This window comes from Chlorocebus sabaeus, chromosome 15 (genome assembly GCF_047675955.1).
Source record: "Chlorocebus sabaeus isolate Y175 chromosome 15, mChlSab1.0.hap1, whole genome shotgun sequence".
Taxonomy (NCBI): Eukaryota; Metazoa; Chordata; class Mammalia; order Primates; family Cercopithecidae; genus Chlorocebus; species Chlorocebus sabaeus.
In genome coordinates this window covers 54,488,953-54,505,033 of record NC_132918.1, presented here as the reverse complement: position 1 = coordinate 54,505,033, position 16,081 = coordinate 54,488,953, and the positions used below count along the sequence as shown (strand labels likewise).

Below are 16,081 nucleotides of genomic sequence, written 5' to 3'. Positions count from 1 at the left end.
GGGAGGCAGAAGTTGTGGTGAGTCGAGATTGTGCCACTGTACTGTAGCCTGGGCAACAAGAGCGAAACTCCATCTCAAAAACATAAAAAATAAATAAATAATCAATCATCATAATGGAGAGAATGAAAAAACATTAAAACTTGGGAGGCATTTTAAAGGTGATACTGCTTCACATTTAGATTACAAATGTTGAGAAAGTAAGATCAAATCTCAGAATTTTAAAGAAAAAACTAGTGTGATGAATTATCAATTATGTTAGCTTTTATAAGTTTCATGCACTCCTCCAATCTCCACTCACATCTAGCTGAGAATCATCCTCTCAGATTTCAGAAAAAAGGAGTATGTCACAAGGTACAGCATCCTCAAGGGTGTAATTCAAAATGTATACATAGGCTATGAGGCTGTTATAGCCCTCAGAGTATGAGATGGACATTTTCAGCACTGTGTTCAGTCACTATTACTCTCTTCTACAAACTCTAAAACAACAACAAAACAACATAGAAAAGTAGAATCTGTTTTCAAAGATAATCAGCTCACTTTTTGTGAAGGAACTCTCCAGCTGCCACAGCAACGGGGCGATGTGCCGAGTACACCAAGTGGTAAACATTTTCACAGTCTTCATTGGAAAGAGCTTCTTCACTTCCACTGAAAAATACAGAAAGTAACATCTGATCTAAAGCAAATGCTTATTTTCGGTTCTACTTTTATTTAAACTTTGTAAAGTTCACTATAAAATTCAAGGTTTAATAATTTTTGTCTCATCTTTTATCTTACTTTGAAAGTTATGTTTCTCCTTTTAGTATAAAAGACAATAACATAAAATTCAGAAAATAAAGATTCAACAAGAAGAAAATAAAATGCCCACAATTATTCTACTTTTTTAAAATTTATTTATTTTTTTGAGACAGGGTCTTGCTATGTCACCCAGGCTGGAGTGCAACAGCATGATCTTGGTTCACCACAACTTCTGCCTCCTGGGTTCAAGTGATTCTCCTGCCTCAGCCACCCGAGCAGCTGAGATTATAGGCACCCAATACCACGCTCAGCTAATTTTTTGTATTTTTAGTAGAAACGAGGTTTCGTCATGTTGGCCAGACTGTTCTCTAACACCTGACTTCAGGTAATCCACCTGCTTCATCCTCCCAAAGTGCTGGGGTTATAGGCATGAGCCACTGAGTCTGGCCTTCTTCTACAGCTTAAAATCTTAGAGCCAGGCGCGGTGGCTCATGCCTATAATTCCAGCACTTTGGGTGGCTAAGGAGGGTGGATTACCTGAGGTCAGGAGTTAGAGACCAGCCTGGCCAACACAGCAAAACCCCATCTCTACTGAAAATACAAAAATTAGCCAGGCGTGTTGATGTGTACCTGTAGTCTCAGCTACTTGGGAGGCAGAGGCAGGAGAATCGCTTGAACCTGGGAGGCAGAGGTTGCAGTGAGTCAAGATTGTGCCACTGCACTCTAGCCTGGGCGACAGAGCCAGCCAGACTCAGTCTCAAAAAAAAAAAAAAAAAAAGGGTAGAATAAAAACATATTTCCAAGTAACCTGCAATTACACTGGAAACCACAAAGGTAATTAAAGGTTTCACAGACATTTATTTATTATTGTCTATTAAAATACTACATGTCTAAATTTTTAGGACATACATGAGTACTTAAAGGTGTATTTATTACTTTAGATATAGTTATTAGAAAACAAAAAACAAATGAGCTAAAAGAACCTGGTTCTTTACAAACAGTAAGATGGACAAACCTGACATGACTTATGAAGAAAAAGAGAATACGAATAAAATAGAAGGTGAAAAGAATTAAGAAAGAATGAATCTCGGAAAGTAATAGGAAGATCATGAACTATAAAGTTATAAAACTGTGATAAAACATTTGTAAAAGTTTGCAAAAATGTCAACAGTAACACAAAAGAAATAACATTTAATTAATTAATTAATTTTTTTTTTTTTTGAGACAGTTTCACTCTTTTGCAGAGGCTGAAGTGCAGTGGCCCTATCTCGGCTCACAGCAACCTCCGTCTCCTGGGTTCAAGCGATTCTCCTGCCTCAGACTCCTGAGTAGCTGGGATTACCGGTGCCTGCCACCACACCCGACTAATTTTCTGTATTTTTAGTAGAGATGGGGTTTCACCATGTTGGCCAGGCTGCTCTCGAACTCCTGACCTCAAGTTATCTACCCGGCTCAACCTCTTACAGTGTTTGGATTACAAGCATGAGGTACTGCGCTCAGCCAATATAATTTAATTTAGATGGTTAATCACGGAAGAAATAGGAATGATACAGACCTCTTGCACAAAAGAAATTAAAAACTGGCTGGGCAGGGTGGCTCACGCCTGTTAATCCCAGCACTTTGGGAGGCCGAGGAGGTGGATCACTTGAGGTCAGGAGTTCAAGACGGGCCTGGCCAACACAGTGAAGTCCCATCTCTACTAAAAATACAAAAATAAGGCGTGATGCCACGTGCCTGTAACCTCAGCTACCAGGAGGCTGTGGCGTAAGAATCACCTGAATCTGGAAGGCAGAGGTTGCAGTGAGCCGAGATTGCGCCAGTGCACTCTAGCCTGGGTGACTTAGTGAGACTCTGTATCCAAGAAAAAAAAAGAAAGAAATTGACTGTCACAGTTTTAATAAGAGAATTCTCTTATAGTTTCAAGAAATAATTAATCTCTGTCTTAGGACACTTCTTTCAGAAGAGAAAAAAAAAAAAAGGCAAGAAACTATTGAAAGTATCTTACAGCCCGGCTCAGTGATTCACGCCTGAAATCCCAGCACTTTGGGAGGCTGAGGTGGGTAGATCACTTCAGGTCAGGAGTTCAACATTAACCTGGCCAACATGGCAAAACTCCATCTCTATTAAAATAAAAAAAGTAGCTGAGCATGGTGGTGCGTGCCTATAATCCCAGCTACTCAGGAGGGTGGGATATGAGAATCTCTTAAACCTGGGAGGTGAAGGTTGCAGTGAACTGAGATCATACCACTGCACTCCAGTCTGGGTGACAGAGTAAGGCTCTGTCTCCAAAAAAAAAAAAAAAAGGTATTTTACAAAGAGAATATAAGACTACAACCTTGATTTTGAAGTTGGAAAAGGACAAGAAAAAAATGTCAAATTTACTCATCAACATGAACGTAAAATCCTAAGATATTAAATATAATACTGCATTTAAATAAAACAAAATATATTATGTTAAAAAAATTTATTCTAGCAATGCAATAGTGTTTACCATTAGACAAGTCTATTAATTTAACTTAGGCACGTTAATCAAAGAAAAACCCCAGAAAACTCAGAATGCAAAGGAACTTCTATCATATTAAAATCTATGACAGAAACAAATAATTTTAAATGATTTCCTAGGACAAGAACAGGAATAGCTATCAGTGACACTGTTACAGTGCTGAAGGTGCTGTCTATGCAATTAGACAAGAGAATGAAACAAAAGTTACGAGGTTAGAAAAGGGAGAGACAGGTCAGGCATGGTGGCTCACATCTGTAATCCCAGCACTTTAGGAGGTCCAGGTGGGTGGATCACTTGAGGTCAGGGATTCGAGACCAGCTGGCCAACATGGTGAAAGTCCGTCTCTACTAAAAATATAAAAATTAGCCGGGCTTGGTGGCATGTGCCTGTAATCCCAGCTACTTGGGAGGCTGAGGCAGGAGAATCGCTTGAACCAAGAGGTAGAGGTTGTAAGCTGAGACCACGCCACCACATTCTAGCCTGCACAACAGAGCAAGACTCTGTCTCAAAAAAAAAAAAAAAAGGAAAAGGAAGAGACAAAACTGAACTGAAACTGTTTGCAGGTTATATGATAATCTACATACTAAAATCAACAAAATCAACAAACTACTAGAATGCATTTTGGAACTCAGAACCTAAGAGTTCAAATAGGGTCCACATACTAGACCAACACAAAAATTAAAGGTTCTCTTCCTCAGCAATAACGAAGCAGAAAATACTAAATACTATTCTAACAAAAATAGCATAAGGTATTTCAGAATTAACTTACTAAATAATGCACAACCTCTATGAGAAAATTAAACCCATTAAGACCTAATGATATTTAAAGAAAGAAATCCAGCTGGGCATGGAGGTATATGCCTGCCATCCCAGCTACTTGTGAGGCTAAGAAAAGAGGATCACCTCAGTTCAGGAGTTAGCAGTTTTAATGTGCCATGATCACATCTGTTAATATACTCTAGCACGAGCAATACAGTAAGAATTCTTCTCTTTAAAAAGAGAATTCCAGCATGTTTATGCATAAGTGATATAACATAACAAAGTACTTTAAGCTCTCCTAAATTTATCATAAAAGTCAATGGAGTTCCAATATTCAAAATCCCAGGCAGGGTTTTTGAGGCACTTGACAAGTATATTTTTAAAATTCATATCAAACAAAAAGCAGCCACAAGAAGGTAAGTAGATTTTGAAAAAAAAGACAAAGAGGAGAAAACGACCCCATATTTAGAACATGTATTATAAAGCCACAATAATAAAGAGCACGGTGTTAGAGCCAAAATGTAAAAGGATTTCAAACAACAGTAGATCCCTGCATAGATATTTAGTTCGTGATAGATGTACCATCACAAAATAGGGAGAGGAGGATTTGTTATGTACGACTTTGCTAGGATATATTCTCTCACATAGATTCTATCTAGTTTTTAGTCAAACCCGTAGAAATACAGCTATAACATTTCTATTTTGAAATCTCTATCATATTAGTGAGATAATTTAATTGCTTTATTTTTTTCTTCTACTTCTATATAATTCCAAAAAAAAGCCTATTTGGGAAACTGTCCCTTTGAGGGTTCTTCCTTTTGCAGCCTTCTTTCTCTCTGAGTCATTCATTCATTCTTTTATTCATTTATTTTTGATACAGGGTCCTGCTATATCATCTATGCTGGAATGCAGTGGCTCCATCACGACTCACTGCAGCTTTGACCTCCTGGGCTCAAGCGACCCTCCCACCTTAGCCTCCTAAGTAGCTAGGACAACAGGCTTGTGCCACCATGCCAGTTAATTTTTTTTTATTATTTGTAGAGACAGGGTCTCCTCTATGTTGCCCAGGCTGTTCTTGAACCTCTGGGCTCAAGTGATCCTCCCGCCTCAGCCTCCCAAAATGCTGGGATTATAGGTAGGAGCCAACATACTGGGCCTGCTTTGTTTTAAACAGAAAGGTAAGTTACATCATTGATATTTTCTCTAGGTAATTTTTATGTGGAAGAAGTAAACAATAGTTAAAATAAAAAACAAAAACAGAAAAAAACAGAAAACACTGTTTTAAATCTAATCTTAAAACGTAGAAGTAGAACCTAAAATGATAAATATATACATAAGGACTATACATAGATAGGACATTAAAAATCCTGGGGAAAAGGCATTAAAATATCAATAAAGTTAAAACAGTAATAGATATTACTTACTGAAGTATCAGAGTAACCAATCGAATAGCTTCCACAGCAACATCATACTCTTTATCAAGTGTCATTGACACAATGCGATCCTGAAAAAAAACGTTGTAAAACAAACCAACTATGAACAGAAAATAAGCTGGGACAGACCTAATATAATGTATTCTGGGATATATATGCAATACTAATGATCGGTTAAATAAAAAGCTTTACTCTTGAAATTGCAGTATCATAGTCCTACTCACACAAAGGGGATATTAGTATAAATGCTTGTAATTTAAAACCTTTCTCAACAATTGCTATTCCCTAAACCCTGTATCAGGTAGGCCTTAACTTACAAAATTACTATCTTTATAAAAAGCTGTAAAGAAAATTAAGCAGGTGAGCCTTCTTCCAAAGGTAATAAATAAGAACTCATGGTAATATCTTTTGTAAAGCAGAGATTCACTTATCTATTTCATATGAGTTTATTTAAAGAACATGTAGTAAAAGCAGGGATCCCCAAGCCTGGTCTGTAGCCTGTTAGGAACTGGGCCACACAGCAAGGGGTGAGTGGCAGGTGAGCAAGTGAGCCAGCAAAGTTGTTTCATCTGTATTTACAGCTATTCTCCATCACTCCTACTACCGCCTGAACTCCATCTCTTGTCACATCAGCAGTGGCATTAGATTTTCAATAGGAACAACAGGAACATGAACCCTATTGTGAACTGTGCATGCAAGGGATCTACGTTGTGTGCTCCTTATGAGAATCTAATGCCTGATGATCTGTTACTGTCTTCCATTACCCCTAGATAGGACCATCTAGTTGCAGGAAAACAAGTTCAGGGCTGCAATGATTGTGCAATGATTGTGCAAACATATACATTGTGGTGAGTTGTATAACTGTTTCATTACATATTACAATGTAATAACAACAGAAATACAGTGCCCAATAAATGTAATGCACTTGAATCATCCCGAAACCATCCCCTCAACCCCCACCTCAGTCCATGGAAAAAACTGTCTTCCATGAAACTGGTCCCTGGTGCCAAAAAGGCTGGGGACTGCTGTAATAAAGAATATGAACTAAACACTTATATGATAATGTAATTTGCTAAACTAGCTGTAACTAGCATTTGTAAAGAGAAAAATTAAATAAGCTTATCATTCTTGATGCTTACCTTGAATCGGTTAGTGAATAGTTCCAATTTGGGGAATAATTCTCTATTGGTATACAGACTCTGCAGAGCTTTCAAACACTTCAGCCTGACTTCCCCTTGCTTCAGAAATACAAATAAAAGCACAACATAAGGAATCAATTCCACACCACAGTTTTCAAGTCTATATGAGGACTAAAATTTAGCTTCACCATTCAACTTACTGCATATTGTAACTCAACACAGGATGAGACTGAAGAATTGTATAGTGTGTGTTGCCCTTATATGTAAAAAAAAAAAAAAAAAAAAAAAAAAAAAAAAAAGGCACTGAAAACACCTTAGTTACTTGAGAGTAAGTTATGCCTATTTCAAGTATTTATCAACTCTGACTCAACATGTAGTATATCCCACATCATCCAGAGGCACATAGAGAGGATTTTAAACCTATAATTAGGGAAAAGTATGTTTATTTGCCCTTTATGTAATTATTGAATAATCCCATGGAAAAACCAGATTTTTATACTAAAAGGTCATCATTTATTCATTCAACAAATATTTACTGGATTCATTTTATATTCCAGGGACAGCAGTTAGGAAAACAGAAATAACACAATGTTTAAAACAGAGGCAAAATGACACAGTGAAGAGTCCTAGGAGTGCTATTTATTGGTGGAATGTCTTTAATAAAGTCATTAACTTGGAGTACATGATGATGGTGACCAAAATGCATTCAGGATCACCTAGAAATCTAGACAAGTCTCTCAAAAGATTTAAAGGGGATTAGTTTCTATCCTCTAAAAGAAGCTATGTGCTGTAACAGTAGGCGTCCAAGTTCTGGAATCAGACACAACTAAATTTTAGTTCCAATTTATATAATTTATTAGCTACATGTAAGATAAGTATATTAAGTATATTATAAATCACTCTGATACTCAGGTTTCTCATTTATAAAATTATTGTAGGGATTAAGTGCAGAGATATGCTGGCAGAAGTTTTAACAACCAGCTCTGAGGAACAGGGTTCTGAATTGTTCTATTTGCAAATTTATTTAATGTAAATAGTGCCTTCATAGCCAATATTATCAATGAGATGTCAGTGAACTCATTTATGAAAAGAGATGCATAATCACTCTTTCGTAAGCTGATTCAAGCCTACACTAGCATACCATGAGATGTGCTATGTGATGATGTAATACTTGTTGGTAAGTCACTAGCACATAAGGGAAAGCTGAAGCGCCTGTGGCAGGTGCTGCTGATGCCCTGTCCAGGTCCCCTTTACTGGGCTAATTCTTCAGCGTCCGCCTGTGTTAACTGCTAATGGTTCAATATCTCTATCTTTCTCTGGAGAATGGATCACAGTTTACTAGAACTACCCAGCGCATAGATCCCTAGGAGGTTATGCTCCATCTTTCCTCTCCCAACCACTCCCCTTCTCTTGCACAGGTTGAGGCCCATAGCCAGTAAAGAAAGATATAAGTGTAAAACAGCCCAGCCTCCTTGCTTCTGGACAGGATACCTTCTAAGGTACAATTTACTCTCCAAACCTCCCTGTGAGATCAAGCTGAGATTAGACTTCTCCTGAAACCACATTTTCATTAGTCTGTTTCCTGCTTTGTCATACTTTCCTCACTTTTTTATAGGTTACTGTTTTTTTTTGTTTTTTGTTTTTTGTTTTGAGGCAGAGTCTTGCTCTGTCACCCAGGCTGGAGTACAGTGGTGCAATCTCGGCTCACTGCAACCTCTGCCTCCTGGGTTCAAGTGATTCTCTTGTCTCAGCCTCCCGGGTAGCTGAAATTACAGGTGCCCACTACCACGCCTGGCTAAGTTTTCTATTTTTAGCAGAGACAGGGTTTTGCCATGCTGGTCTTAAACTCCTGACCTCAGGTGATCCGTCTGCCTCTGCCTCCCAAAATGCTGAGATTACAGGTGTGAGCCATCATGCCCAGCCAATAGGTTACTCTTAAGAGTACAAACCTCGAAATATCATGAGCACAAAAGTCCCCAGCTCAGGCTTGGCATCCAGGGAATGTGACCTATGACAGTTGGAACCAAGAGTGGTCCTGGGAATCAAGACTTCAATAATGGGATTCTGGGATTGGATTATTGAAGGCTGGATTGCTATTAGGTAAGACTCAATGGTAGTAGATGAAGTACTGATAGTTCCTGATGTAGGATAGCAGTTTGTTAGGATTTTCACTTTTACTTGAAAGGGGATGTGCATTAACTTGTGCAACATTTCTACACTGGAGGGAGCAGGGCAAACAGTAACTGCAAAAACTGTGAAATTGTGTGGCTATTGCTGAGTGTCACTGAAAGGTTAAAGAGAAAATCACAGTGCCAGGCTGCTTCATCACCAGTTCAAAGCCAAGTATTGCCTCTTTGGAAACATTTATCTCCTTTAGATAGAGAACTAATGCTACTAAAGACCAAGCCTAGCATTAAATTGTAAGTGTGACAGAATTTAAGAACTCTGAATCCCAGGCAAGTCTCTTATGTCTAAATAAGCGTTATGATATGAAAAAAGTAAAGTCTAAAGGATATCTGGGTAGATGCAGTGAGAATCTTGAACTCCCCATTTCCTCTGAATTTGTAGGCCTGAAAATATGGCTCATGCCCACTTGTTAGAGGACAATATGTTTCCTCCTTACTCCATCCTTTGCTGAAAGACTACATGGAAGCCTCAAGCAAGGCAGGTGCCTATAGGACAATGCTAGTAGCCCTTGTCTTGATATAATACACAGATCTTCCTCCTGGTCATCAGACTAAGGACAAATCACAGCACAGACCAAATGGAGAATTTGGCTCCCAGCAGCAATGGAGATATGAAGATCCCAGAATAGCAGAGATAACATAGCTTCTCCTGACCATCATAGTCAAGGGGGGTGGGAACATAATAATTGTAATAGGCAATAATTGAAGGGCAGCCCATAGGGATCTATGGAACTGGCTCACTGAATATGGTATTCCAGGAGGCAAGATAGGTGGGAAGCAAACAAAAGTATTATGTAACATATATAATGAAAGGATCAACAATGGATGAGCAAAAGGCTGATGACAGCTGTTCCTCTGTAAAGTCACCACAGGAACTTCTTAACAATAAGGTAGTATTGAAAATACTTCAGAAAACTGTAAAATAACTTATAATGGGAATGAAAATTCCAGTTGCTTTTATGGTAACTGCTCTACTTTGGGGCTCTAATATACTCTAATAGTATTTCTATTACAGTACCTAAATGCCACACCCGGCCAAATTCCAGTAACTTATCACTCCTACCTATGGTTATTCTAAGGATTACTTATTTAGGATTACTTATATGAGGGATTCCTTTTAAAGTCAGAAGGTAGAATTAGATTTTTAGATCAAATACTCCTAAAATCCAACAAATCTATTTAAGTCTGATAAAGCACTCTACTATGATATGGTCCTAGAAAATTAAAAAAAAAAAAAAAAAAAAAAAAGCCTGGTTTTTATATATTAAGAAAAAAAGAATTCTCCTTTGATTCTGAATTAGAAAAAGAATACAACAATTTTCTTTCTCCGAAAACTTGATATATACCAGGTTGTCAAACTTGGTTCAAGGCAATATTGTAACTAAATAAGATAGGGTCTTCACCTGTGGGCAAATGCTTCAAGTTTCATCAGAATCATCAAGTAAATAGTTATTCAGCTGCATCATCATAAAATTTCCATATGATTACAACTCCTGAAAAATCAACTACTGTCAATTTGATTCCCAGCATTTTAGTACTGAGACAAGCATAACTTCCATCAAAGTTAGAACAGAGTAACTTACCCTGTCATGAAGAGTCCAGCCAACGTATTTTAGGTAACTGTCATTTAGGAAGGCATCACTATACATTTTCATCCACACTCCAATTTCTTCAATACAAATGGCTCTAATTTCAGCTATAGCATCACTAGAGAGGGAGAGGGAAAGAGAGGGAGAGAGGGGGAGACAGAGAGAGAGAGAGAGAGAGAGAGAGAGAAATAAGACAATCTCAAATTAATATACAAAGCTAGAATGCATTCATACTCACTTTCCATAAGCAATAAATATTTCTAATGCTGTTTGTATATATTTGCATTCTGAATGGCCTCCAACTTAAGTATCTTCTGTTTTTCATGTTTTCTATAAAATAAACACTACTAATACCAAACTGGGGAAAAAAGCTTCTATGAAACTATTTTGGCCCAATTACTGTTTTCACTGGGCTACACAATGACATTTGGAGCTTTCTGAGAGCCTCACAACTATTAGAGCCAAGAAACATGTTAAACTTCCTAAGAAAATCAGAGTAAAAACATCCAAGTACAGAATAATGTTTCTCAAAAGAACTGTTAATCTTTTTTTAAAAAAAATATTATTAAATGGAGTCTCACTCTGTTGCCCAGGCTGGAGTACAGTGACATGATTTTGGCTCACTGCAACTTCTGCCTCCCAGGTTCAAGTGATTCTCCTGTCTCAGCCTCCCAAGTAGCTGGAACTACAGGTGCAAGCCACCACACCTGGGTAATTTTTGTAGTTTTAGTAGAGATGGGGTTTCATCATATTGACCAGGGTGGTCTCGAACTCCTGACCTCAAGTGATCCACCCACCTTGGTCTCCCAAAGTGCTGGAATTACAGGCATGAGCCACTGTGACCAGCCAGAATCGGGAATCTTTATAAGTTAGCACACATGTAATGAATTAAAAGAAAAAGCCCACTTTATTAAAGGCACAGGTCTTTCATCTGTAGTAATTTATTTTTTAGGCTGAGACACAGGGAAGAATAATCCACCTCTAGTCACAATGGTAACCATCTTGGTGGCAATACTGTGAAGTTATGGCAGAACAACCCCAAAAGTCAGAATTCTGGCTCATTGCCTAGATGGCTTTTCACCTCACTATAAGTAAGCATCCAATATAACCCTCCTGGGATGACTTTCTTACTCTAATATCTGTGAATTGTAAACAAATACAATGTTAACATTTTTATAATCTTTCATCACAAGGTTATTCGCCTTAGCTTTAAGAAAATAGTAAGTATAATATCATAAATCCTAATTTTCTTTTGTAGATCAACCATCAAAGTTTCTGATTTACCATTCACAAATGTTAAAATTTTAAGTAATTTTTAATTATCCAATTTACAAAAGGCAATAATCTATCATTTTAGCTAAAATTTTAATGATAATTAAGGTACTTTTCTTAGTTTCTCTTAGGTGATAAAATTCCTTGCTCTAAGTCTCAGTTCTCTCTCGGCTCCTGTCATTGCTTGAGGATAAAAATGGGGAAAACATTTTCTTCCCAAGCCATACTGCCAATTACAACCTTTAGTTTTCCTACTTTTTTTGATAGTATCTCTTTCTCATGGAGAGGTTGTATAACATAGTAGCTAAAAGTACAGGCTCTGGAGAAAGACATCCTGAGTTCAAATCCTGGTTCTGCTATTTACTAGCTGTGTGACCTTGGGCAATTCCCTTTTTCTTAGGTTTCCTCATCTCTAAAATAGTTGTAATAGTACCACCTAGCTCACAGTTACTATGAAAATAAAATCACTTAATACAAATAAAAGATTTAGAATTGTACTTGGCATCGATTAATCCTTCCATTAAATGTTGGCTATTATAATCTTTCACTTTAGTTTCATCAATCTAGACATTTACAATGAATATAGTGTAAAAAGTAGCTCTACTGGCCGGGCACAGTGTGGCTCACGCCTGTAATCCCAGCACTTTGGGAGGCTGAGGTGGGCGGGTCACGAGATCGAGACCATCCTGGCTAATACGGTGAAACTCCGTTTCTACTAAAAATACAAAAAATTAGCTGGCATGGTGGTGCGCCCCTGTAGTCCCAGCTACTTGGGAGGCTGAGGCAGGAGAATCATTTGAATCCCAGAAGGCGGAGGCTGCAGTGAGCCGAGATCATGCCACTGCACTCCAGCCTGGGTGACAGAGCAAGATTCTGTCTCCCAAAAAAAAAAAAAAAAAAAAAAGCAGCTCTACTATAAACTGTGAGGTGTTCCTAGACCTACATAATACTGAACACGTGTGGGGCAAGAATATTTCTTTTTTCAGACAAAAAATTTCAGACATAAAACAAGGCACAGAGAACAATATAATGAATAACTGCATATCCACTGCTCAGCTAAGAAATGTAATAGTTAAAAATTCCTATATATCTCTGATACATCTCCCTTCCCAAGAGTAAATGACTGCCTTTGATTCAGTGAATATCAATTCTATCTCTGTTTAATGTCATATGTATTGTTTTACATAAATATTATCCTGTAGGCATTCTTCTCCAACTTGCTTTTTTCACAAATCATATTCTGCAATTTATGCATACTGGTTTATAAAGCTCTGATGTTTTAATTTTAGCCAATGTCCACTCTTTCTTTCTATAAACATATTATAAATTATATATCATCTTACTAATAGAAATTTAAGTTGTTTCCAAGGTTTTGCTTTTACTAACAATGATTCCGTGAATATTCTTGTATGCTTCTCCCTGTGAAGGGAGTTTCCCTAGGGCAGTGTTTTTAAAATACTGCATTGGGACCCATTAGCACATTATAAAATTGATTCAGTGAGTGGCAACAAACACGTAAAAGTATATGGGACAGAAAATACCAAAATGCTCCACATGTAGTAGGCAAGTAAGTATTCTTTCTTGAAGCTACTGTGTACCTAATGTAGGACATAGTCAACATCTGTGAGACACTGTTTTGATACCTACAAGTGAAATTATTGGGTGAGAAGCAATGCACATCTTCAACTTTATTAGATATTTAAAAAAGTCTAAATCAGTGTTTCATATCCTTGCCTGACACTTGGTATTATCCTACTATTTAAAAATTTCCATCTCTGAGCTACAGCTTTGTACACTTTGTTTTCTATTGGGATGTCCAAACAAAAACAAGTTAACAGTAGCAAAAATAAAACTCCCCTCAAAAATCAAAACTATAAAATATATCTATAAAACACCCAAATCATATCATTTTAGCTCTTTCAGTCCTACCAAGTAGTATTTCCGCCAAGGATCCATTACATTTTTCCTCTGCTATACTACCCTTGTAAAAGTCAATTCTATAAAAACCAGGCTAAGTTTTATTACACAATTTCATGGAAGCAGGATGAGGACAAAATCAATAGGCACAGCATGCCGATTAAAACTTAGTGACTATTGAGTATGGTAACTGCACATATACACAGTGAAATCATTCTTCCATCTAACTTTTCCATCTAACTTTTAAGAGTTAGGTTAATTCTTAGAATTACCACTAATACTGAGATTATGAATGACTGTTTGCAACAGGCTAGAGGACATCAAGTCTTATCTTTACATCTTCAGCAGGGAAATCCTGTTCAAAACATTTTTTACACCCATCTCTACATTTATGCCTAATTTCTAATGTCTTTGTTGTTTCACTGACTAGACTACTGAACAGCTTATGTTCTCAGAACACAGGTTCTCTATATGCAATGCCGATTTATTTATTTTTTTAATTTCTGCTAAAAAAAAGAAAAAAAAGCAGGTTACAAGTGCAGAACGTGCAGGTTTGTTACACAGGTACACATGTGCCATGGTGGTTTGCTGCACCTACTGACCCATCCTCTAAGTTCCCTCCCCTCACCCCCAACTCCCAACAGGCCCTGGTGTGTGCTATTCCCCTGTGTGTGTCCATGTGTTCTCAATGTTCAGCTCCCACTTATGAGTGAAAACATATGGTGTTTGGTTTTCTGTTCCTGTGTTAGTTTGCTAAGGATAATGGCTTCCAGCTTCATCCATGTCCTTGGAAAGGACATGATCTCACTCCTTTTTACAGCTGCATCGTATTCCATGAACTATATGTACCACATTTGCTTTATCTAGTCTGTCACTGATGGACATTTGGGTTGGTTTCACATTGCCAGTATTTTCATACCACATGTTTTCTAGGAATCCCAGTCCTTGTCTACTTCAGATGCCAGTCCAATCCTTCTCATCTTAACTTTAAAAATGTAAATATCCTTTTCTAGATTTGCAATTTGACAATGTGTGGCCAGAGAGCCTATTCTGTAGCTAGAAAAACTCCCTAGATGACTTGTCTCCTCTTTGGGTTCTAGCGCTCCAATCCACTTTGACTGCTGACACCACCCTGATAGATCATAATATATAATATATACATGTGAATAATCACATACGACACAGTAAAATTACAACTCTTGTGGTAGTTTTGAAGGATGTCCATAAATTCTTTGCTCCTTTCACTCCCCTTTTCTTGAGTGTGGGTATACTACGTAAAGTATCTGTGGTGAATATAATGTAGTAGAAATGAAGAATTCTGACTCCTGAGGCTAAGAGACTGTTTTGTTCTCTCTGTGATCACTCTCTCTGGGGAAGCCACCGGCTATGTCTTGATGCCATTCAAGGTGCTCTATGGAAAGCTCCATGTGATGAGCTTTCTGCCATCAGCCATGTAAGTCAGCCATTGTGGAAGCAGAACCTACAACCCCAGCCAAGTCCTCAGACGACCTGGAGGATGCTTTGATTGTAACCTTATGAAAGATCTAAGCTAGAACCAGCTAGCTGGGCTACTCCCAAATTCCTGACCCATAGAAATTATGAGATAAATGTTTTTTTGTTTGTTTTTTGAGACAGAGTCTCACTCTGCCACTCAGACTGGAGTGCAGTGGCGTGATCTCTGCTCACTGCAACCTCCACCTCCTGGGTTCAAGTGATTCTCCTGCCTCAGCCTCCCGAGTAGCTGGGACTATAGGCATGCACCACTGCATCTGGCTAATTTTTGTATTTTCAATAGAGACAGGGTTTCGTCATGTTAGCCAGGCGGGTCTCGAACTCCTGACCTCAGGTGATACAACCACCTCGGCCTCCCACACGGCTGGGATTACAGGCGTGAGCCACTGCCCCCAGCCTGAGATAAATGTTTGACACCACCAAGTTTGGGAGTAATTTGTTACACGGCAAAAGATAATTAAAATTTTTAGTTTTCATTATTATTAAAGGCTCTTACAAATATAATCATAACCAATCAACTTATAGAATTAGTTCTTCAGTCCAAATAGCTCAAGTGCATCAGCACCTACACGTTTGTGGTTATCTCTATGTCTATAATACCCTGAATTCTACTCTGATTACCTACACTGATTATTCTTTCACGCTCTAGTGAAGTCTCAGTTCTGTGATTGCTATTATTACTCAACATTTGCTTTCTTGCTCTCCAGGAACTAATAGTATATTCAAGGAGATGCAGTATAAAATAAAAGTGCAGTATAATTCTAAATATCCCTGATTTGATTACAACATATCTTTTGACATAAACATATTTCCTCATACATAAGAGTCCTCCAATTTTTATGTTTTCATATTAAATTTATTTTTAAACAACTAATCTCTATTTCCAATAGCCTCACCCTATTTAAGAAAGATGTCTAACTGAGGCATTTGGGAGCATCCAAAGCAAAGAGTAATGCAGGGGTGCAAAAAATAGTAAGAGGAAACGAATAAAGACAATCATAAGACAGACTAATTTTTACAACATCCTAGCATTCAG

The 16,081-nt window shown here is 37.8% G+C and overlaps 1 protein-coding gene across 4 annotated transcripts in view; it reads right to left on the bottom strand.

Moving 5' to 3' along the window:
• Window positions 1-16,081, bottom strand: part of STAG1 (STAG1 cohesin complex component) — a 400,634-nt gene that overhangs the window by 129,869 nt on the left and 254,684 nt on the right. For all 4 annotated transcript variants that reach the window (XM_008009040.3, XM_073023594.1, XM_073023595.1 and 1 more), the window contains 4 exons: window positions 10,339-10,462; window positions 6,570-6,668; window positions 5,422-5,501; window positions 538-645 (listed from right to left, as the gene is read on the bottom strand). In XM_008009040.3, the coding sequence (XP_008007231.1) occupies window positions 538-645; window positions 5,422-5,501; window positions 6,570-6,668; window positions 10,339-10,462 (411 nt within the window). The remainder of the gene's footprint in view (window positions 1-537; window positions 646-5,421; window positions 5,502-6,569; window positions 6,669-10,338; window positions 10,463-16,081) is intronic.